At 38.5% G+C, this 21,854-nt stretch overlaps 2 protein-coding genes across 7 annotated transcripts in view; one reads left to right on the top strand and one right to left on the bottom strand.

The window, feature by feature from the left end:
- Positions 1 to 16,671, top strand: part of zgc:172121 (uncharacterized protein LOC337599 homolog) — a 22,299-nt gene extending 5,628 nt beyond the window's left edge. Inside the window, exons 2-10 of one of the 6 annotated variants that reach the window (XM_043691150.1) lie at positions 1,992 to 2,294; positions 2,748 to 2,815; positions 6,656 to 6,828; positions 8,445 to 8,548; positions 9,731 to 9,892; positions 11,751 to 11,956; positions 12,760 to 12,851; positions 13,715 to 13,791; positions 16,061 to 16,671. In XM_043691150.1, coding sequence (XP_043547085.1) covers positions 2,292 to 2,294; positions 2,748 to 2,815; positions 6,656 to 6,828; positions 8,445 to 8,548; positions 9,731 to 9,892; positions 11,751 to 11,956; positions 12,760 to 12,851; positions 13,715 to 13,791; positions 16,061 to 16,114 — 939 coding nt within the window. In that variant the 5' untranslated portion in view covers positions 1,992 to 2,291 and the 3' untranslated portion in view covers positions 16,115 to 16,671. Of the gene's footprint in view, positions 1 to 1,710; positions 2,295 to 2,747; positions 2,816 to 6,655; positions 6,829 to 8,444; positions 8,549 to 9,730; positions 9,893 to 11,750; positions 11,957 to 12,759; positions 12,852 to 13,714; positions 13,792 to 16,060 lie in introns of those variants that run through there. The other 5 variants (XM_043691149.1, XM_043691147.1, XM_043691152.1 and 2 more) reach the window with 5 other exon arrangements.
- The window catches only part of ercc5 (excision repair cross-complementation group 5), a 111,294-nt gene that overhangs the window by 58,777 nt on the left and 30,663 nt on the right, over positions 1 to 21,854 (bottom strand). Inside the window, exons 9-11 of the mRNA XM_043692670.1 lie at positions 19,914 to 20,010; positions 18,047 to 18,329; positions 14,154 to 14,176 (exon numbers count right to left, since the gene is read on the bottom strand). Of these exons, the coding sequence (XP_043548605.1) occupies positions 14,154 to 14,176; positions 18,047 to 18,329; positions 19,914 to 20,010 (403 nt within the window). The remainder of the gene's footprint in view (positions 1 to 14,153; positions 14,177 to 18,046; positions 18,330 to 19,913; positions 20,011 to 21,854) is intronic.

Raw genomic sequence — 21,854 nt, 5'->3', positions numbered from 1 at the left:
TCTGGATTCATTTAAGAAAGAGTTGGATAGAGCTCTCAGGGATAGTGGAATCAAGGGTTATGGAGATAAGGCAGGAACAGGATACTGATTAGGAATGATCAGCCATGATCATATTGAATGGCGGTGCAGGCTCGAAGGGCTGAATGGCCTGCTCCTGCACCTATTGTCTATTGAGAGAATTCCATGATTTGACTCAGCGACACTGAAAGAACAATGTTCCATTTCCAACTCAGGATGCTGAATGGTATGGAGAGAAACTCGCACAGGCTGGTCCCATGTATCTTCTGCCTTTGTCCTTCTCGGTGGTAGTGGTCATTGATTTAGAAGGTGCTGTCAGAGGAGCCTTGGTGATTTTCTGCAACCCATCTTATAGATTCTACACATTACTATTATAGTGCATCAAAGGTGTATGGGGTGGACTTTTGTGCAAATGGCAATCAAGAGAGCTGCTTTGTTCTGGATTGTGTCAAGCTTGTGTTGTTGGAACTGCCCTCATCCAGGCAAATGGGGAGTATTCCATCTCTCTCCTGACTTGCGCCTTTTCAATGGTAGACACATTTTGGAAGTAAGGAGATGAGTTATCCACTGCAGGATTCCTAATCTCTAGACTGTATTTGTATCATTAGTCCAATTCAGTTTCTGGTCAATAATAAACCCCAAGATGTTGATAGTGGATGATTCAACAATGATAATGTTATGGAATGTCTAGGGACAATGATTGGGTTCCTCCTTGTTAGATGTGTTTTTTGCCTAGCACTTAAATGGTGTGAGTATTACTTGCCATTTGTCAGCTCAAGCTTGGTTATTTCTGCTTTGGATCATGGGTTACTTCAGTATCTGAGGAGTCATGAATGGTGCTGAATATTGTGTAATCATCAGTGAAATCCCCACTTCTGACCTTAGGATGGAGGAAGAGTCTGTGATGAAACAGTTGAAGACGATTGGCCCTTACGCTATCCTGAGGAACTCCAGAGATATCCTGGAGCTGAGATGACTGACCTCCAACAGCCAGAAATATCTTCTCCTTTGTGCTTTGTATAACTCTAACCAGTGGCGAGTTTTCTCCTGATTTCCATTCACTGTAGTTGAGCTAGGGCTTTTTGATACCACACTCTGTCAAGTGCTGTCCTGATTGGTAAGGGCAGTCACTTTCACCTCAGTCTCTGGAAATTCAATCCTTTTTGACCAATTCTGTTTGAACCAAGGAAGTCAGGAGCTACGTGGCCCTGTTAGATCACAAACTGGCATCAGTGTGCAGATGCTGCTTGATAGCACTGTTGATGACCCCTTTCATCACTTTACTGATGATCAAGTGTAGACTGATGGGGCAGTAATTAGCCAGGTTGGAATTGTCCTGCTTTTTGTGCACAGGACACACCTGGACACAGTCAGGTAGGTCAGTATTCTAGCTGTACTGGAACAGCTTGACTAGGAATGTGGCAAGTTCTGCAGCATGTGTCTTTAGTACTGTTGCTGGAATATTGCCAGGGCTTGTTGCCTTTGCAGTATCCGGTGCCTCCAACCTTGGTATCACATGGAGTGAATCGAATTGGCTGAAGACTCTTATCTGTAATTTTGGGGGCCTATGGAGGAGGCAGAGATAGATTATTTATTCAGCGTTTCTGGCTGAAGAATGTTGCAAATGTTTCAGCCTTGTCTTTTGCACTGATCTGCTGGGCTTCCTCATTGTTGAGGATGGGGATATTTGTGGATCCACCTCCTTAAGTGAATTGTTTAATTGTTCACCATCATTCATGACTGGATGTGGCAGCTCTGCAGAGTTTAGATCTGATCCTTTGGTTGTGTTACTTAACTCTGTCTTTCACTCATTTTTTAGCACACAAGTAGTCCTGTTTTGTAGCTTTCCTCGGATGACATTTCATTTTCAGCTTTGTTTGGAATGTTTAGGTTGAGTGTGCATGTGTGCACTGCTTTCTCAGTACTTACTATGATCATTGCTTGCTGCCTTGCTGGATTTTTTTCTTTATTAGCACTAAGCAGGCATCGAGTTAGCCTCTAGTTGCAGAGTTGATGAAACCTTGAATTGAGAGAGAAAACAATGAGCCAGCCCCAAGCCCAGCCAACTATGAGGCAACATTAATAAAGGAGTGAAGGATGGAGCCAAGAGCAACTGCCTGAGCATGCCCCGACCTACCTGGAAAACTGCACAACAGGACAGTGCTCAGAAAGCTTTAGTCTGTCCCTCGTCCAGACTCTAACAGACAAATAAATTCTCTCAAGAGTCAAGGATTCCACTTTTACCTCTTTGCTGCTGGACTAGAAAAATTGCAATGGTAAGGCTTAAAATGAAATCTTATAAGTTTTCCACAACAATTATCATCTCAGAGCTTTGACGTGAGCTAATTTGATATGGAGACCTGCTATTTACACAAAACTAACCTAGAAGAAAGCACAAAGCTAGAAAAGATATATTAATGTAACCTATTATAAAAGAAACTTAGACAAAATAGTTTTATTGTGCATGGTTTTGGAAATAACAGGTCAAAGGTCATTGATATCGTATTCAGAGAAAAACTGTATCCCCTGGAATAACTTTGTTCGGAGTGAGCAACTGTAGGAAGAAGTGTATAACTCTTGACTATATATAGTTCACCAACAATGGCTACCTGGCTCATATGGATTGATATACTCACTGGCAGTGATTTTTATTGTTCTGATTTGAACTAATAGCACAGTAGATGTAGATTGAATTGCATTCTTATAATTAATGCTTTTATTTGTAATAGGATGATCCATTGTGGAGTGCCAGAATATTGCAAACTAATCCACAGGCAGTCAAAACTGTGCACGCAAGGTAATAGTAGCTATTTTTGTTTTTACTTTTTTGAATATTTTGTTCTTTAGTTCAATGTTAGAAATGTAGCTTAATTGTTGCATTGTTGGAGTTGTGAACTTGGAAAGGACCTGACATCAGCAGATGTCTACACACATTTTATATTTTGTGAGGTATTTGTTACATGTGCATTAGGCTTCTCTACTTAACTGCCATGTCACCACTCAATGTGTTTATTTTATCAAATTTTCATTTTTGCAAAATAGCACACTTACCCTCACTACTTCTTTTACATGCAAACGTGTGGCAACCTTTGAAGCAGCACAGTAAGGGAAATCTGTAATTTCTTTTAAATGTCTCTGGAATCTGCAGTTGTTTTTAATGATACTTGCAAAGACTCTTTAATAGTTTGCATCAATTATTAAAGGATCCATTGATCGGGTGCTGGTTATTTGAATTGGATTTGTCCTGTTTTCATGAACAGAACAATTTTTCCAATTATTGTGGAGATGCCAGTGTTATGGTTGTATTGCAACATCTTGGTTAGGAATGCAGCAAGTCCTCTGTACTACAGTTTGGACAATGCCAGGGCCCATAGATTTTACAGTAACCAATGTCTTCAGCTGTTTCTATGGTGAAGTAAACAGGATGTTCAGGCTGAAGGTGTTGCAAATGCCATTTGTGCTGTTGTGCTGCTCCCCTCTGTCATTGAGAATAGGGATAATTATAGCGGCATCTCCTCTTCGAGTTAGTTGTTTCCACAGCTGGATGTGGCAGGATTTGGAGCTTCAATTTGATACGGTGATTGTGGAGTTGGTTAGCTCAGTCTATTGTGCATGAGTGGATAGGAGTTGGTTAGCTCAGTCTATTGTGCACGAGTGGATAGGAGTTGGTTAGCTCAGTCTATTGTACACGAGTGGATAGGAGTTGGTTAGCTCAGTCTATTGTACGTGAGTGGATAGGAGTTGGTTAGCTCAGTCTATCGTACGCGAGTGGATAGGAGTTGGTTAGCTCAGTCTATTGTACGCGAGTGGATAGGAGTTGGTTAGCTCAGTCTGTACATGAGTGGATAGGAGTTGTTTAGCTCAGTCTATTATGCGCGAGTGGATAGGAGTTGGTTAGCTCAGTCTATTGTACGCGAGTGGATAGGAGTTGGTTAGCTCAGTCTATTGTACGCGAGTGGATAGGAGTTGGTTAGCTCAGTCTATTGTGCACGAGTGTATAGGAGTTGGTTAGCTCAGTCTATTGTGCACGAGTGGATAGGAGTTGTTTAGCTCAATCTATTGTACACGAGTGGATAGGAGTTGTTTAGCTCAGTCTATTGTGTACGAGTGGATAGGAGTTGGTTAGCTCAGTCTATTGTGCACGAGTGGATAGGAGTTGGTTAGCTCAGTCTATTGTGTGCGAGTGGATAGGAGTTGGTTAGCTGAGTCTGTTCTACATGAGTGGATAGGAGTATGTTAAACATGAGGTGTCATTATCCACAAAAAAAGCAGATTCTGGGAATATCAAACAAAAGTGGATCAAGTTGGAAACTCTTAGCAGAGCTGTCAGAACCTGTGGAGGTAGGTGAGTTTCAGCAGCAGTTCCTGAATCTGCATTGGCAGTATGTATTTGACTGCAGATGCTGGAAACCAGATTCTGGATTAGTGGTGCTGAAAGAGCACAGCAGTTCAGGCAGCATCCGAGCAGCAGTACTGTATTTGGCTGTGGTCAAGTTTTTAGCTCAGTGAGCATTCCTGTGTCCAAAAAGGATTTCTGGAGAACTGGTGTGCAGAGAGTTTCTTTGATTAAGATCCATTAATTATATTATATTTCCATTAAGTTAAGTTGTAGTCTTAATGGCTTTCAAATTGCTTTTGCCTTGGTTGTATAGTGCATAAGTGATGGCTGCTATTCATGTTACTATTGATGTCCTGTAATATCCTCCTGCCTAACTAATGTTCTGTTTTCATTGCAATCCCTTTAGCCAACATCTTTCCACAAATATTTTAATTTACTGTGATAAATGTTCTCCTACTCTTAAATTTCTGCTTGTTCTGATGTCAGCCAGTCTGAGAAGACCTTAAATCCTTGATGGAGATTTTTTTTCCTTTTTCTGGAGGAGCTGACCAGTGGTGGACCCTGCCTCTGTAGATGCATGTAAACATTCAGCATCCCCACCCAGGTGCTATTATTTATGTGCTGCTGCCAGACATTTCTACCCAGACAGTGAATGTTGGCAGGCTGCATTTATATCACAGTTGACTTAAATCACTCAGCACCTATCCTGGGACTTTATTTTGTATAACTCAGCAAGAAAGTACATGCATTTATATAGAATGATAGAATATAAAGGTTTATAAAATCACGACGGGCATGGATAGGGTGAATAGCTAAAGTCTTTTCTCCAGGGCAGGGGAGTCCAAAACTAGAAGGCATAGGTTAAAGCTGAGGGGAAAGACTTAAAAGGGACCTAATGGACAGCTTTTTCACGCAGAGGATGGTGCGTGTATGGAATGAGCAGCCAAAGGAAGTGGTGGAGGCTGGTACAATAACAAGGTTTAAAAGGCATCTGGATGGGTACATGAATAGGGAGGATTAGAGGAATATAGGTGAAATGCTAGCAAACTGGGACCCTAGGTTTGTTGACTGAAGTGATTGTGGACCTACTTTAATCCAGTGGTCCCACGATTGTCAAAATTGTCCAAGTTCAACATTGCTTGGCACAAAATTGACAATCTGACTTGGAAGAGCCACTGCGTAGATAGTGGCTGAATTGGAAAAATGTCTCAATTGGAATTGTTATGAACTTGAGAGATGCAGAGACTTTTTAATAATGTAAAATTCACTTTTCTGTCTGGTATATAAAGTGCTATTTTAGATCTAGCTGAACTATATTGTTGTTGATAAATAAATAATCTTGAATTTGACCTATGTGCAAATGAACTGGGATCCTAGATAGGGTTGACTTCAGGAAGCATAGCTAACACCACCCCCATATTTAGGCAAGAAGCATTGGAGAGAGCGTTGAGACAATTTACAAGAATGGTTCCAAGAAGGTTGGACTGTTCTCCTTGGAAAGAAGAAACCCGAGGGGAGATCAGACAGGTTTTCAAGTTCATGCACAGACTGGACCGAGCAGATGGGGAAAAGCTGTTTCCACTAATAAAAGCAAAAAGAATGAGAGGGCATTGTGTCAAAATGTTGTGCAAATGAAGCAAGGCTGATGTGAGAAAACATTTCTTTACATAACAAGTCGTTAAGATATGGAATGAAGTGCCTGGGAATGTAATTTAGGCAGATTCAATTGAGGCATTCAAGATAACATTGGATGATTACTTGAATAGAAATAGTGTGCAAGGATTTGGGTGGAAAAGCAGGAGATTGGCACAAGGCAATGATGCTTGTGTGAAGAGCTGGTGCAGGCACAGTGGGCTGAATGGCCTCTGTGCTGTAACAGTTCAGTGGTTCTGCAATCTGTGATTAGAAAATTATGGGAGGCCTTTCTGTTGTATCCACCTCTTTTGGTATACAGGAATGCACAGCATGTGGGTCAGGTACTTACCTACTTAAAGCATAGGCAGCATGAAATGGAAAGGATGGCTACCAACTTCCACCCTATCCTTTATGTATCCAGTGCTACCCCCATTTCTATCAATATTTTGAATGTATACCCTTTTTTAGTAAACACCATTACAACAAATTCATTCTAATCCTGCACTGCACCTCCAAGCAAATATCACCTTCCTAACCTTGGGCATTTCTAATGAAAAATCCATCATATTGTGAAGTTAATATGGCATTGCATATAGACTTATATTATTCAATTAGTATCTTTGTACTTCAAAATAGTTTTCAGAATTATTGTTTCACTTCTAGGTACCTTTCTAGTGGTGCCGATGTTATTACCACAGCCACATACCAGGCAACTCTGGCAGGATTTGTTAAGTATCTTGATTTAAAATCCGAGGAGGCAGCTCAGCTTTTACAGTCAGGTGTATATCTCGCCAAAGAGGCTGTTGCTGAGTTTCTCTCAGAATCCAGAAATTCCGGTACGTTTGCAGCTTTGGTTGGCATTGTATTTTTAACAACGTTCAGATTTGCTTTCAGACTTGGTCTTCACCCATATTGAAGCCTTGCAAGTATTTTTAAAAATAAATTGAGAAGCAAAATGTAAATCTATACTTCCCAGTCTATGACATGATGCTTTGAATTATTGCTTTGAGTTTGTAAATTCTTCATATTTTAATGACCAATGTTAGTGTGTAATTTTAATATGTAATTTTTGTCAAGTTGTTGGCACAGACCCGATGTATTACAAATTTGAAAACAATTCCTGTTCCCAACAGCTGTAAATGACAAGTGTTCTAAAGGGGATGCTGGAGTGAAGGCATCTGCAGACTTAGTGCATTTTTCATTGCAGATTGCAATGGAGCTGAAGGAATGGTTAATAAAACAAATGGGATCCTGGGTTTTCTAAAGAGGGACTTAGAGCATAAATGAGGAAGTTATGATAAGTTTATAGCAAACACAGAATTTGCCCTTGACTGGAGTATTGCCTCTATTTCTCTGGGCCAAGACTTGGAGATAAAAATGCATTAGAAGTGTTGTAAAGACTCCGGAGAATGGGTCCAGAGACGAGGAACCGAGAAACTAGAGCTGTTGTTCTTGGAGAAGAGACGTATGGAAAGAGATTTTGTAGACCTATTTAAAATTCATGGAGGGCCTGTGCAGAGGATATAGGGCAAGACTGCTCCCATTGGTCAGAGAACTGGCAACCAGCTGAGACCAATTCAACATGATTATCAAAAGAAGCAATGGCAGCATGAAACAAAGCCTTTTTTTCATAATGAGTGGTTAGGATCTGCAAAGCACTATCTGGGAATGTGGTGGCAGATTCTATTACGGCTTTCAAAAGAAAGTTGGATCATAATCCAATGAAGAAAGGTTTGGTGGATTATGTGGAAAAGTTAGATGAACAATATAAGTTGCTTGCTGTTGCAGAGAGCTTGTATGAATGTAATAGGCAGAATGGCCTCTTTCTGTGCATATATTTTTGACAGCTATCAAAAACAGTGGAGTGAGGAGATCATCACTCTGAACAAGTTTTGTAATATTACAGAAAGAATTAATATGATGCAATTTAGTGGATTTGTCTTATATCCAGTAGATATTTCCAAGTTTTATTTTGTACTTGTTTACTTTTTCCAGTATTTTCTCATTCTTTTTTGAAAGCACTGATACATACAGAAGTATTGTGTAAAGAATGTTCCTTTCAGTGCTTTGGTAAAGTGATTCCAACTTAGGTGTGTGTTTTAACGGTGACTGTCAGCAGGCTATTTGATTATGCAAAGCAACACAGCCAAGCCTGATCTTGTTGTAACTCAGCACATACATGCCCACTTTAGCAAGGGTCATATAGTAATGACAATGATTGGGAATAAAGGTTGTTTCTCCACAATGCTTAAGTGTGGTACCCTTGCCAATAAACTGTGCATAATTAACATCTCAAGATGGGGGTTGAGCCCAGGAATTTACTGATAAGAATAGCTAAGTTCTTCACAAGGTAGATTTGTTAGCCCTTTCTGCAAGTATTTTTATCTATATAATTAATTTTAGGTCTTCATGTTAACTTAATAATTTGATTAAAATATTTTGTGATTCTGAGAGAGGAGAAAACCTCTCATTGCAGGTTCCATTGGGCCTTATGGAGTTTTTCTGCATGATCGTTCTGAATACTCAGGAAATTATGTTGATTCGATGACTAAAGAGGTATTGGCTCAAATCTTGTATGATCTTATATGAATGACTGATAAGGTATTCAATTATCTGTATCTGTACAGGGTACTCTTTGATATATTCATATGTTGTATCTTTAGATGTTTAAGTTTGACAAAAAAGACACATATAATGATTATTGTACTGGACTAAAGGTTGTGAATTATAACAACTTGGGAAAGTGCATGTGGAAATGAAACCTGAAGTTCCTGCCTATGCCAAATGGGACTACAAAAGAGGTTCTGCATAGGGAGTACATACAGGTAGGGGCTAATTTGAAAAGCATGAGCTCAGCATTTGAGTCACAACCAAATTTGCATAAAAGTATAGCGTGATGAATGTATAATGCAAAAACTGATGTGGGAAAATGTGAACTTGACCACATTGATAGGAAATATCGAACAGCAGTATAATGGTAAAATGTAAAGTCACCATATCCTACCAGACCATAGGGCTGCTTTCTCATTAGAGAGACAACTGGTGGTGGCTTAACCTGAGGGTCACCATGCCACAGGCAAGGGGAAAGGTTGAGAAGGAAAGTCCTTCATGGTCACCTCAGCTCAGTGCAGGAATTAACGCATGCAATTGGCGTCAGTCTGCATACAAGCCAGCCATCTAACCAGCTGCATGAAAACTGGTTGTTAAATGATCAGTTATGAATGATGGAGCAGGCTCAATGGGTCAAATGGCCGACTCCAGATTCTATGAATGCTGGTTGCCAACACTTGATTCAAATGTCTTAAATATGAGAGTTCTTGGCCAGAAAGAGACATGGATGCCAAACTGATACTTGTGTAACTAGTCTCTTTCATTCCTTAAAGGATTGAATCATTGTATTTGTTGTCCTAACATTTAAAATTTTGGGAGACTAAACTATTATTATGATAAAAATATTGTATTTTCTTTTTTAAAACATTTGTAAAGCTTAGTTCTGGAAAGGTAAATATTTAGATCAGCAACAGAAAGAATGGAAATCTAGTCAATATCTTTGCCTGATTTTACTTCCTTGGAAAAGTATAGACTAGTTGTATGGTGGTGTAATAGAAAATATCTTCTAAAAAGTGAAATTCAGTTAAAGTTGTATATAATTTTCAAATTTCACACATGCTTAGTGTTCACATGGAGAATTTTAAAATCATTTCATAAATGAATCCAATCTTTTGTTGCTTGTTACAGGAACTAAAGGCTTGGCATCGACCTCAGATGCAGTCTTTGATAACTGCAGGAGTGGATCTCATTGCTATGGAAACAATTCCCAGTCAGAAAGAAGGAGAAGCTCTGGTGGAACTTCTTAGGGAATTTCCTAACGCTAAAGCTTGGTTGTCATTTTCTGCCAAGGTACTGAGGTATAGTCTGAACCCGAAGAATTTGGCATATTGGACAAGGGTTCAGGAATGGATGCTGCCTTGATCGTAGGCACGCTCACAAGTAAAACAGCCATGGATCCCAGAGAGAGATAAGTCAAGGGGTTATTGGGCAGGATGTTTGCCTACCATATGGAGGAGGCTAGGGAGGTTCAGATTTGTTGTTTGTGTTGATAGGGAGGAGATGTATTATCTTCTTGGGTGCCTTCGATGAGAAAAGGCCACTCTCCAGAAATAGCACACCTCCCCCATGCTTCTGGCTGTGTTAAGAGCAAAGAGGGAAAAAAACAGGCAACCAGCTCCTTTTAAAGTGTGAGGGTAACTTGAGTTTTTAACAAAACAGCTCCCCTCCCCCCCCCTTCACTGTTACGGGGTAAATTTGGAAGTGGATGATTAGCAGTGTGCTGTGCACCTGACTGATTTTGCATCCAGCCCTCACCCCTCTCCTTCAGCCTTAGTAAGGACATGTAATATCCAGCCCACAGATACAATCGGGTAAAGGTCAAGTTCAGAAATTATGTTACAAAGTATTTCTTCACATAGGAGTGATGTCTGTGATGGTCTGTAGGTCAACATTTAGGCAAACAGCCCAGGGCTTGAGCCACGGATGAGACAATGAGTGAGGAATAAACTAGATCAGCTGAATGACTCTGACATCTCTTGTGAGGTTTATAATTAGAAAAATTGCACTTAAGTGTTTAATGCTTTTTATGGTTATGAATGTTCTTGGAATACTAAATGCCATTAGGATATTTTACACAGTAAAATAAAAGTGTCTGTTCTAACACTGCATCTCTTGTAAAGAAAGAATAGAACAGTTGAAAATAAAGACTTTTCTGTCATTATATCAAACCACGGCAAATTTATTTTGAACAATTCTTCCTCGTACAGAAAAGCACTTTTTATAATGATTGTTTGAAAGCCTGGCTAAAAATTGTAAACTTTATTCGAAAATACATCTGAGTTCAGCCAAAGAAAGCTCGAAGGGGAGTTTTAACTCTGTCCATCTGCTGGAATTAGAGGAGAAGCAGAACCAACAAAGTTCTTACTCAATAACCATTGACTAGATTTCTATCCCCCAACCTCTGCCTAAGGTGTTGATGTTGAGTCTGGCCTAGGGGTCATCAGCTGCCACATAGTCATTAACAATCCATTTTATGGCAATAGCTGGAGCTGGGATTTCCCCCCTCAGGATCAGGAAGTACTGGCTCCATGGAAAGCCCTTTATTGGGTGGCTGGTAGTTCTGTGGGTGCAGGAGCATCTTGCAGGAGTGCTGGTTATTGCTGGGACATCAGACTGTCCCCATTGGAGCAGACACCAAGGTAACTGAGTGGAGACTTTATTTTTAAAACCATTGGTATTGGGCTTAAATCTAGCCCCATACTTCCTAAAATCATTTGCAGTTCTAGTGACCCACTCTAGACAAATACCAGGGGTGCTTAGCTCAGTCGAAAAATCTCTGGCAAGAGAGGCATTGTGGAAAGATCAGTTTTCAATTGCCTGACTCACTAGTGCTGGTTTTAGGATCCAGAAGAATAATGAGGGCTGCTTCTGCCTGCACAATTTCCTGCGCTACTCCCAGGCCTTTCTATTGGATGCATTGGATTGCCCTCTGACCATCTAAACAGCCTGGAGATGGGCTGTGCCAAGATATGTGTAAAACAAGCTGGGCAATTATCAACAGGCTAATCTACAGTTAAAATACTCCTTCAATCTCTCATTATTTCACATACAGATTGCAGTTTTATTCTGAGAATTACTGGGACTGAGTATGAATCTGCATTGTAATTTTAACCTTCATTTCTAATCTTTATTTCAATCTATATTTCAGGATGGGAAATGTATTTCCCATGGAGAGAACTTTGATGATGCAGTGAAATTTCCAATTAAATCTGATCAGTTGGTGGCTGTTGGAATAAACTGCTGCTGTCCTGATATAATTAGTCCACTCCTTATGAGTGCCAATAAAACTAGGGGTACCAAAATAGGATGGATTGTATATCCCAACAGTGGCGAAACATGGAATCCTAATACACAGTATGTAATTTATTTCAACAACTACAGAAACAGTTTGTATAAGTAGTGACTATTTTTAAAACTAGCAAAACTTTTAATTCTTCTAAATCTCTTTCAGCAGGTTAGTCCTGTTTATTTGCTTGACATGGTGTGAAATATTAATTCATAGTTCTTCAAAACATTTAGCTTTAAGTTAGACTATTGATTTAAGTGCAATGCAGATTCTCAACCTTTAGTTTCCCAATCATAGTAATCTTTCTGATATTGCAAAGATCAATTACTATTCGTGGACATTAATGCGCAGTTGCAAGTATGATTAGCCATGAATGATTGGGAACGGGAGCTGAATTTTCAATGGTAAAGGTGGGTGGCTGTGACCATTCTTGGATAACAGTACAAATGTGTGCAAACAGAACTTAAACTGAAGAACCAAGTCACTTTCATTTCACTTGATGTTTCTCTAATCACTGAATAAATCAGCTTGCCAGTAGTTTAGTTGATGCCTTAACTCCTGTTAACTTGGTTCACTTGTTACAGCACAGCAGTGAACCCTTCTGCAAACTAAACCAAACACAGAAAAGCTCACCTCAGCTCGTAATCTGTTCAAGTGTGAGTGACAGAGAACTCCCCAAATTCCACTATTTAAAGAAAAATATCAATTTTATTCTTTAACTCTAAAAGTGCACATTAAACAACAACTATTTACAACTCTAAGCCTCCTTTCTCTTTAAGGGCTGTTATCTACCTCCAACTCTATAACAATATACTGATTTAATAAAAGCCCCTATTAAATTTACATCAACTTAATTTTTGAAACCAAACAGCGGCTGTCGTTGCGGCATCTGTCTTCTTTTGGCTGAAGATCTCCCTGGGTCATCTTCGGTCTTTTGTTGCAAAGACGTTTCATGTGAAAAAGGTAACTTTGATTGAGAGTGGTTTGATTAGCAGTCTCTCTAGATGGCAGTTTGTCACTCTGTTTCTGGCTAACTCTCAAAATGCTGGCTTTTTTTTAATACCTCAAGCATCGGATTGTCACATTGGTTTGATGTTGGCAAAACAGTAAAATTCAAATTTGATTGGGTTTTAGTATCCTGAGGCATAATTTAAACTGGTTAAATTCAAATGGTGGTCAAAACAATTGAGGTATCTAGTTTATAGCTAAATGTTACATATTTTCCAGTTTCCAGTGCACTGAGACTGCGAGTCAGTCACATGACAAGTGCCTGCAACTTCTCTGCAAAATATCTTTCACTCTCTGAAAGGTACAGTACACTACTTCAACGTCATAACACACTTTTAAAAACATGGGCAAATGCTACACAGAAGCGAGTCAATGTCCCATTAGTAGGTGTAAAACGGTGAAAGCTAATTTCTGCAAGGCACGGGGAATCAAACCATCCATAGGAGTGTGACTAACATCATTGAACCTCAGAAAATATCTGATTCAACCCAAATTTGCAAATATGTTAAACCTGAAAAGTGTTACAATAATTAATCTGGAATGAAGTGGATAGAAATAATTTATAGGAATTCACAATTGCATTTGATCTCACTTAGTTATGATTAATTAAGATAAAATATTGTTTCTGTTTTATAAGACACATTGTTGGATTATTTTCATGCAACTTTATATTTAGGAGACAGTGGCCAGAAGTTTAGATAAATGATGTGCTATGAAACTAAAACAGAAAATAACTTTTTATTCCTTTCTCTGTGTGCTGTATAATGCCGAGGTTATAGATTTCTTCATGTTGTGTTTCCAATAAATTATATTTCCAGCTGGGAGAGAAAACCAGTCAACAACCAACTTGCAAAGTTTGCATTGGAATGGAAAGAGCTTGGTGCTAAATGGATTGGTAAGTTTTTAGAAACTTGAGTTTGTACGAGTGTAACCAGAGGCAGTAACAAGAACAAATAAATACAAACAAAAGGCTGAGGTACTCAGCAGGTCTGGCTGCATCTGTGGGGAGAGGAACAGAGTTAACTTTGTGTCAAATATTACTCTTCTCCATGGGAACCCCATTGGATAGGTTTTATATTGCACTCAGCATTAACTTTGTTTCTGTTTCCAAAGATGCTGCCAGACCTGCTGAGTTTCTGCAGCACTTTGGTTTTTATTTCAGATCTTCAGCATCTGAAATACTTTGATTCAAATAAATGTTTTGTGTCTTTACTAATCATTATTAAACAAATTGCCATAGAATATTCTTGTATCTACCTCTTTTCCTTTACAAAGTTCATCTACAGGCATAAGCATAAGAGCACATACACTGATTACCAAACGATTCCACCTCTCTACATACCTCTCCAGCCTTTAAACTGAAAGGAAACAGTGCATCAACACTACATAAGCTCTCCACTGGAGAGTAGACCTGTATTTTAAAAGATAAGGTGTCTGCTTTATTCAATCTCTTCATTTTGTTTCTATTTCTTCTATTTATGCTTGTGTTTGCTACCTACCCTTTTGAATATATAACCGTTGGAACAGCTTAAAATATAAGACTGTAACAACTGCTAACTCCATATGTTAAGTAACAATCTGCCTTTAAATGTTGACTGTAACCATTTAACAACAAGAATTTTCATTTATGTAGCATTTTTAGTATATAAAATATGCCTCAAGATACTTCTCAGAAGTGTTTCAAACAAAAATGGGCACCAAGCCAAATAAGGAGTTATTATATATGGTGACGAAAACCCTGGCCAAAAGGTGGACCTTAAGAAGTAGTAAGGACTTAGAGGACCTTGAGAGATAACAATGTGAATAAAGTTCTGCCCTTCCCTTTTACAACACAGCTTCCAATGGGGACTAAAAGTTCACTATGCTGGTAACTAGGGATGATCATGGGAAAGCAAATAGCCATAGAGTCATACAGCACAGAAACAGACCATTTGGTCCAACTTACCCATGCCGACCAGATTTCCCAAAACAAAACTTGTCCCATTTGGCTCACATCCCGCCAAACCTTTCCTATTCATGCCCCTGTATAAATGTCTTTTAAATATTGTAACTATACCTGCATCTACCACTTCTGGCAATTCATTTCATATTTGCACCACCCTTTGTGTGGAAAAGGTTGCTCCTCAGGTCACTTTTAAATCTCACCTTAAACCTAAGCCCTCTAGTTTTGAACTCCCCTACTTGAGGGAAAAGACCTTTGCTATTCACCTTATCTATGCCACATGTGATTTTATAAGCCTCTATAAGGTCACCTCGCAGCTCCGCACCAGAATTGATTATTTTTAAACTACTGGAATTCTCTTAATCCACAAAGATTCCATATATTTTAAAATGTCTGTTTGATATGTCTCTTGAAGAATACTCCGAATCATTGTACTTAGGACACGCCTCCCTGATCCCAAGAGATACCACCTTTGAAATGAAGTATTAAATAAAGGACCTTCCTGTCAACTCAAAAGTAAATCACTGTTGAAATGCTTGGGCATATGTATGCGTGCTATATGAATATGCAGAGCCATTTGTTCTATTCTGAAGTTGTTCCTTATTCATTATTAAACATGAGCTGAGAGATGGGTGCCCGACTAAAATGTGCATCACAGGATTCTGTCCCACAGCTACCTCATGAAGGAGCTAGTGCTTCCATATCAACCTGTTGGATTATAACCTGGTATTGTGTGATTTTTAACCAAATCTCTCAGATTGTTCTCCTTTGTCACTATTCATTGGGGTCAATGGAGAGCACTGGAGATCTGGACACTAAGCAAACTCTGCTTCCTGAATGTAAGGATCCTACAAATTAGCTTCAATATTCCCATCATTGCTTTGACTGTGATTACAAAATTCAGAGATGAGAGGATTATTTACTAATCTTAATAAACAACACCATCAGAGAATACATATGCTTGTGGATGAACTGAAATAGGCATTCCTTATATGAAGCAGTAATATTGTCTTAGCTATTATTTTTAGGTCTGTTTCAAATGCTATACAACCCTTTGCAATCATGATGCTAAGCATAACTATTTTGTACCATCTAGCATGTTGACTAAATAGCTATATAATTAAGCTGGATGTTTCTTGAAGCATTGGATGCCTGAGCTTTATTTATAGATATGCAGTGAGGTCAATTCTTCAGTATTATTGAAAATACTGATCTGTTATAGGTGGCTGTTGCAGAACTACTCCAGCTGATATCGCAGAGCTACGAGCTACCCTAACACTGGATTTGTCACATGATTGAGCTTCGAATATTGGCAAGAACAATGTGAATGCTGTGGACATTTATTGCGACTAATTCTTCTGGCCTATTGTTCAACTCCAATTGTGTTGATCTAATCTTCAAATGGATGATAGCAGACTTTGATCTTTCAAAGTTTTAATTTGGAATGTCTCAAAAAGCTGATTTTTATAGACTTTGTAAATAGCATTTGATCAACAGCAACGATATTACTTAAAAAAGCTAGCTTTATAGTAATTTCCTTACTATATTTAAGCATCAATAGTTCCATGGAACAGTATTAATATTCCATGATAAACTAAATTGTTGTGGGAGGATTTATCACCATTTTTGAATGAGTGAGGTGTCAATTTTAAATATTAGATACTTGTTTAAAAATGGCAAACTAATTTCCTGACTAGTCAAGGAGTTAATAGCTTTGTGATATAATTGCTGTACTATGGCTCAGAGTGTTGCAATGGACAAAGCACTGTGTACTTTCAATGAATCTTCTGGAAATTTCAATGTAACTGATTTGATAATAAAATTTCAGTTTAGTTTGGCCTTGTATCACTCAGACATGTTGAATGAGGCGTTAATCCCCTAATTTTAGTTCCAAAATGCAGGACCAAGCAATTGCCCATTATAAAGACAGTGTTACCCAATTGTCCAAGGCATAAACCTTAATGGCTCTCTGCTGTAAGATATTGATATTTTTCTCTTGGAGGTGTTGACTTGCAGAACAAGACATTGACTTATTTAAGCAGTCAATGCACAAAACATTGAGGAGAGAACATCAACACTCTACCCAGGTAAGTTACAAAGTGGTCTCTGACAGGAGTGTGTAGATTTATTTAACAGAGCTGCCATCCTCAGCTAACAGCTGCCTACTTTAGGGCACGACAAGAATATCATATTGATAGAAGGTCCAATTGATGCACTGCACTGTTGTGCCATATTAGATACAGGATTAGGCAATCACTGTAGCACAGTCAGAAGATTATGGATTCACAGAATGTGCAACAAAAATAATTGAGCCAAATGGCCTATCAGACCATGTGAGTATAATAGATGCTTACACCTCACTTTAGCAATGCCACAATTAGTACCGAAGGTTCTTTTCTCTAGCATCAGCCTGCAATAATTATAAAAATTATTTAATTGTTCTGCCTCCAGCATTGAACAAGGTAACTGTCTTAGATATTGTTTTATGGAGCATAATACATCCAAAAGGGTTTTGTTCTGCAGTCTTTGAAAGAAGTTCTGTTCAAATAATCAAAAATCATAAGATGGATATTCACCTTATTTACATGTTCTAAAAATGTTTGAACTTTATGAAAAGATTAACAACATCAACAAACTTCTAATATTAAGCATTTAAAGAAAATGGCCAGCCAATATGTTTTCCCCTTACTTACCCTTCCCAATGAATGGTGCTCAAAGTGGTCTCCATGCCACTATATTGTCTGACCTACGAGATTTCTTGTGTTTCGCAGACATCAGTCCACAATTTGACTAAATCAGAGTAGTTTATTAATTTTTAAAACCATCTCCAAAAAAGAGATACTTCTATTTTTCTTTACAATGGTTTCGAACTCATTCCTCTTAAAAAAACTTTGAAAAATGGAAAATAAAAACAGGATTTGTCTTTAACAATACCTCACTATGCTTACACTAATTAATCCCTACATTTACACAACAGTTCTGTATACAGACTTGCCTATGAATTGTTTATTACACAATTATAAGTTTTCAACTTCATGTTTTGAAACACCTTTTGACATCACTGGAAACAGTGCATACTTTGCTGTAAGATCATTTTTTCTCATTTTTCCAGACCATGCTTTACACTTGTACCTACTTAAATCTGAGTCTAAAACATGCCCAAGTCATTTTATGTCACACCTATTCATACATTAAATTCATTCAATACTTTCTTCTTCAGTGTCACTTTCAGGAGATCCACCATCTCTGTAATCGTATGGACCTGTGACCTGCTTCCATTCAGATGCTTGCTGAAATACACCACTGTCATTCACTGATGGTTCATGATCGTTTAAAACTCTTTCCAAACAAAGGGCAGATTTACTGGACTTGCAGTCTGATACTTTTGAACGTGTTTCGCACCTGAAATTTCCAATGCTCATCATCCACGTGCTTAATTTTTGCCAGTTCAGTTTTTGGAACGCTATTATGCAATGCAAGTTTCCACCAACCTGATTAGAGACATTTCAAATCATTATTAAGGCAAAGATCATGATACAGAACAGAAGGCAGCTTTTTGGCCCATCCAACCAGTACCACTTTTATAGAAGAACTATGCAATTAGTCTCACTCACCTCATTTCTACTAATTTTTATTTTCTTTAAGTATTAAATCACTTTGCTTTTGAAAAGTAATGAATCTGCTTCCACTACAATTTCAGATAGTGTACTTCAAGTCATGATGTGGCTTCTGATTCTTTTACTAATTATCTAGAATCAGTCTCCTTTGGTTACTGAACCCTCTGCCACTGAAAACAACTTCTTTATTAATCTCAGATATTTCAAGATTTTTCATTTTTTGCTTCAGGAATAATCATAGAATCATCAATCTTTCCATATAACTGATGTCTTTTAGGTTTGGTACAATGCTAGGAAATTGTCTCTATAGATTCTCCAAGGCCTTGACCTCTTTCCTAATTGGCCACGGTGCCCCATTTGGCATTGAGCCAGTAATTTATAAAGATTTAGCACATCCAAAGTTTTTTTTGGGAGTAAGTGTGTTGGGAATGGGCAATAAAAGCTAGCCACTAAGACTCCAGTACAATTAAGATTGTTATGTAGTTTATCAGTATTAACTGTGACTAATGGTAATTCATACAAATTAAACTGTTGGATTGAATCAGTAATCAAGATTATAAATGCTCGCCAAATGAAGTTTGCCAGTTTCAAATATGCTGCATAAAACATATCCTGAAAAGAAAACAGCTTAACTGTTCTGCTAGAGAGAAAAAAAGAACATGGAGGGATAATTCCATTGTTGATACTCAAGTATAAATCTCAGACTTACAAACTTGCCCTATATTCCCAACTCCCAAAAGTTGCTTTATATCACACTAGTGTTCTTCCATTTAGGGGAGAATGTGAAACAGGGCAAGGATTACTCAAATTAAAAAAGTTATTGGTTTGTGTCTGGGTGGGGTGCTCTTTAGAGAGTTGGTGTGGAATTGTTGGGCCAAATATCTGTTTCCAAACTGTAGGGGATTCTATGAAATATAATAGTCACTCGTACAGGCAAATTATCTCATGCCATAACCTCCTTACTGATTTGACACAAATATTTGGTAAATTTTATTTTGCATAGTCTATGTTCTTGCTCACAAATCTGGCATTGATTGCAGGACTCACATTAAATGGCCCAGAATTTAGTGAAATCTAAAATCTGACTGAGCATATTCATTTTCACCTTAATGGAAAACTTAGAAAATAACTTTGGAATATTGTATTTTCAACAAATTTGCTATGAACTTAGCCCTCAATTTCCAGTTACACCAAAATAGAAAAAGTTAACTCAAAAGCACATCAAACTAGTGCTTATAAAAGGCAAGGGCTGACCCATCTTTGTAAGCAGCTGTTCTGAAAATGATTCTGGAGACTGCAGACACCAGTTTTCTTAAGAGCCAACCATTGCCTGCTGAGTCCATCCAATTGTGTTGCTTGTTAATACTCCTATAATTCACAGCACAAGTGCAAAACTGAGATCAAACATTTATTATATTACAGACATCTTCCAAAAAATCCAAAATCATTCATTGTTACCTTTTTCGTTTTTCTATATTGTATACCTTTTTCAGGATTCCGAATATCAAGGTACTCAGGATTCTGAGTGTTGAGATCTAGGACTATGTCTGCCCATCTGCAGTTAGAAATAAGTCACTGTATTAAAGGACATAATCATTGCATCACTAACATCCAGTAACCACAAAGAAAATCTTTGTAAGAAACCAACCACACTTCAAATTCTCAACAATTGTGTCACACAGCTGGTTTCTTTTTTCTAAAAGCAGTATCCTTGAGAAAAGGAACAATGTCGTTGGTTTTTCCCCAGAGGGGTTGTAATTGCTCTAGGTGCCGATTAGACTGGTTTGGTACACAGATTAAAGGGTATTGAGAGGCATTTTTGTTTCTATGTAAACAGATGAGACTTCAGGCCTAAGTGGTCATGTTTTCAAAGTCACGTGTACAATGAAAGGGGAGTGGTCAGCTCCCGAGCTCAGCAGTTCAGTCCAGCCTAGAACTAGTTAGGAGTTCAACAGTGAGCTATGTGGAAACAGTTTGCTAAACTCTTTCTTCTGCCCTTCTAACTTAAACCTGTAAGCATCTGTTCCTTTTTTTTTTACTGTTTTTAAAAGGGGGTTCGCTTATTGGCACTGTTGTGTATATTTGCAGCAGGATAATAAAGTCTAGTTTGGATAGATTGACTTCATTTGTGTATTTTTGTGAATACATTTTTTGTCTGTTTTAAAACCTGGTAGTCCACCAGCTAACTTACTCCAGGTAATTTTCACTGTACACTTACTGAAACAAATTGCAAAGTTATGACCTGGGTTGCCTGCCCAAGCATGTTTTGAGTGGTCTGGTCTAGTCCATAACAATAGTTACCACAGGATTATATGTACAGTATTATCTATTTCAAGATTTGCTTTTGATATAGATTTATATACAAAATTGGCTGAGGTATAAGAAACAATAATGGTTAAATGGGAATTTTTCAGGTTGGAAGGTTTCTCGTGAAGTTCTCCAGGTGTCAGTATTGGAACTCTTGGTCTAGATCTTGGTGCGGAGGAGACAATCTGAAAATTTGCAAACAATACCATTCTCACAGTTTATAATAGTGAAGTGTAGAACTGTTAAATGATATTGACAATTTGGTGGAGTGGGCAGACAAAGGTTGCAGATGAAGTTCAAGGCAGAGAATTGTGAGGAGATGTACTTTGGTACAAAGAACATGTGAAGATACTAGGAGATAAATTGTATTATCCTAAATAGTGCACAGGAACTGAGATATGAGACTTTACATTTACATAATTTTGTTGCTTTCAATTTCCCTCCAGGTGTCCTTGTTCCTCCTCATATTTCGGAGATAAACAAGTAAATACCAACTGAGAATGGAGGTAGGTGAATCCTCTCTCTTCTCCAGTGGTACTGGAAAAGACAGAATTTACTGGAATGTTCAGACAAGTGATAGAATTCCTATAGTATGGAAAAAGGCCCTTCGGCCCAACAGGTCCACACCGACCATCCGAAGATTAATCCACCCATACTCCTACCCTATTACACTGCATTCACCCCCCTGACTAATGCACGTAACCTACACACCTCTGAACACTGGACAATATAGCATGGCCAATTCACCAAACCTGCATATCTTTGGATTGTGGCAGGAAACCCATACAGAGAATGTCTGTCTGGAGTTTGTGCAGTCGCCAGAGGCTGGAATTGAACCCAGGTCCCTGGTGCTGTGAGGCAGCAATGCTAACCACTCAGCCACCATGCCACCTTTTCTGATTTTCTTGGACTTCTGAGCAATGTCTCTTCTTTAAGATGTATGCTTGAGTACATCTGCCAATTATCCCAGTTTGGGGAGAGAGTGAGGTCTGCAGATGCTGGAGATCAGAGCTGGAAATGTGTTGCTGGAAAAGCGCAGCAGGTCAGGCAGCATCTAGGGAACAGGAGAATCGACGTTTTGGGCATAAGCCC

This window comes from Chiloscyllium plagiosum, chromosome 6, assembly GCF_004010195.1.
Source record: "Chiloscyllium plagiosum isolate BGI_BamShark_2017 chromosome 6, ASM401019v2, whole genome shotgun sequence".
Taxonomy (NCBI): domain Eukaryota; kingdom Metazoa; phylum Chordata; class Chondrichthyes; order Orectolobiformes; family Hemiscylliidae; genus Chiloscyllium; species Chiloscyllium plagiosum.
This window is presented reverse-complemented; position numbering and strand designations above follow the sequence as displayed.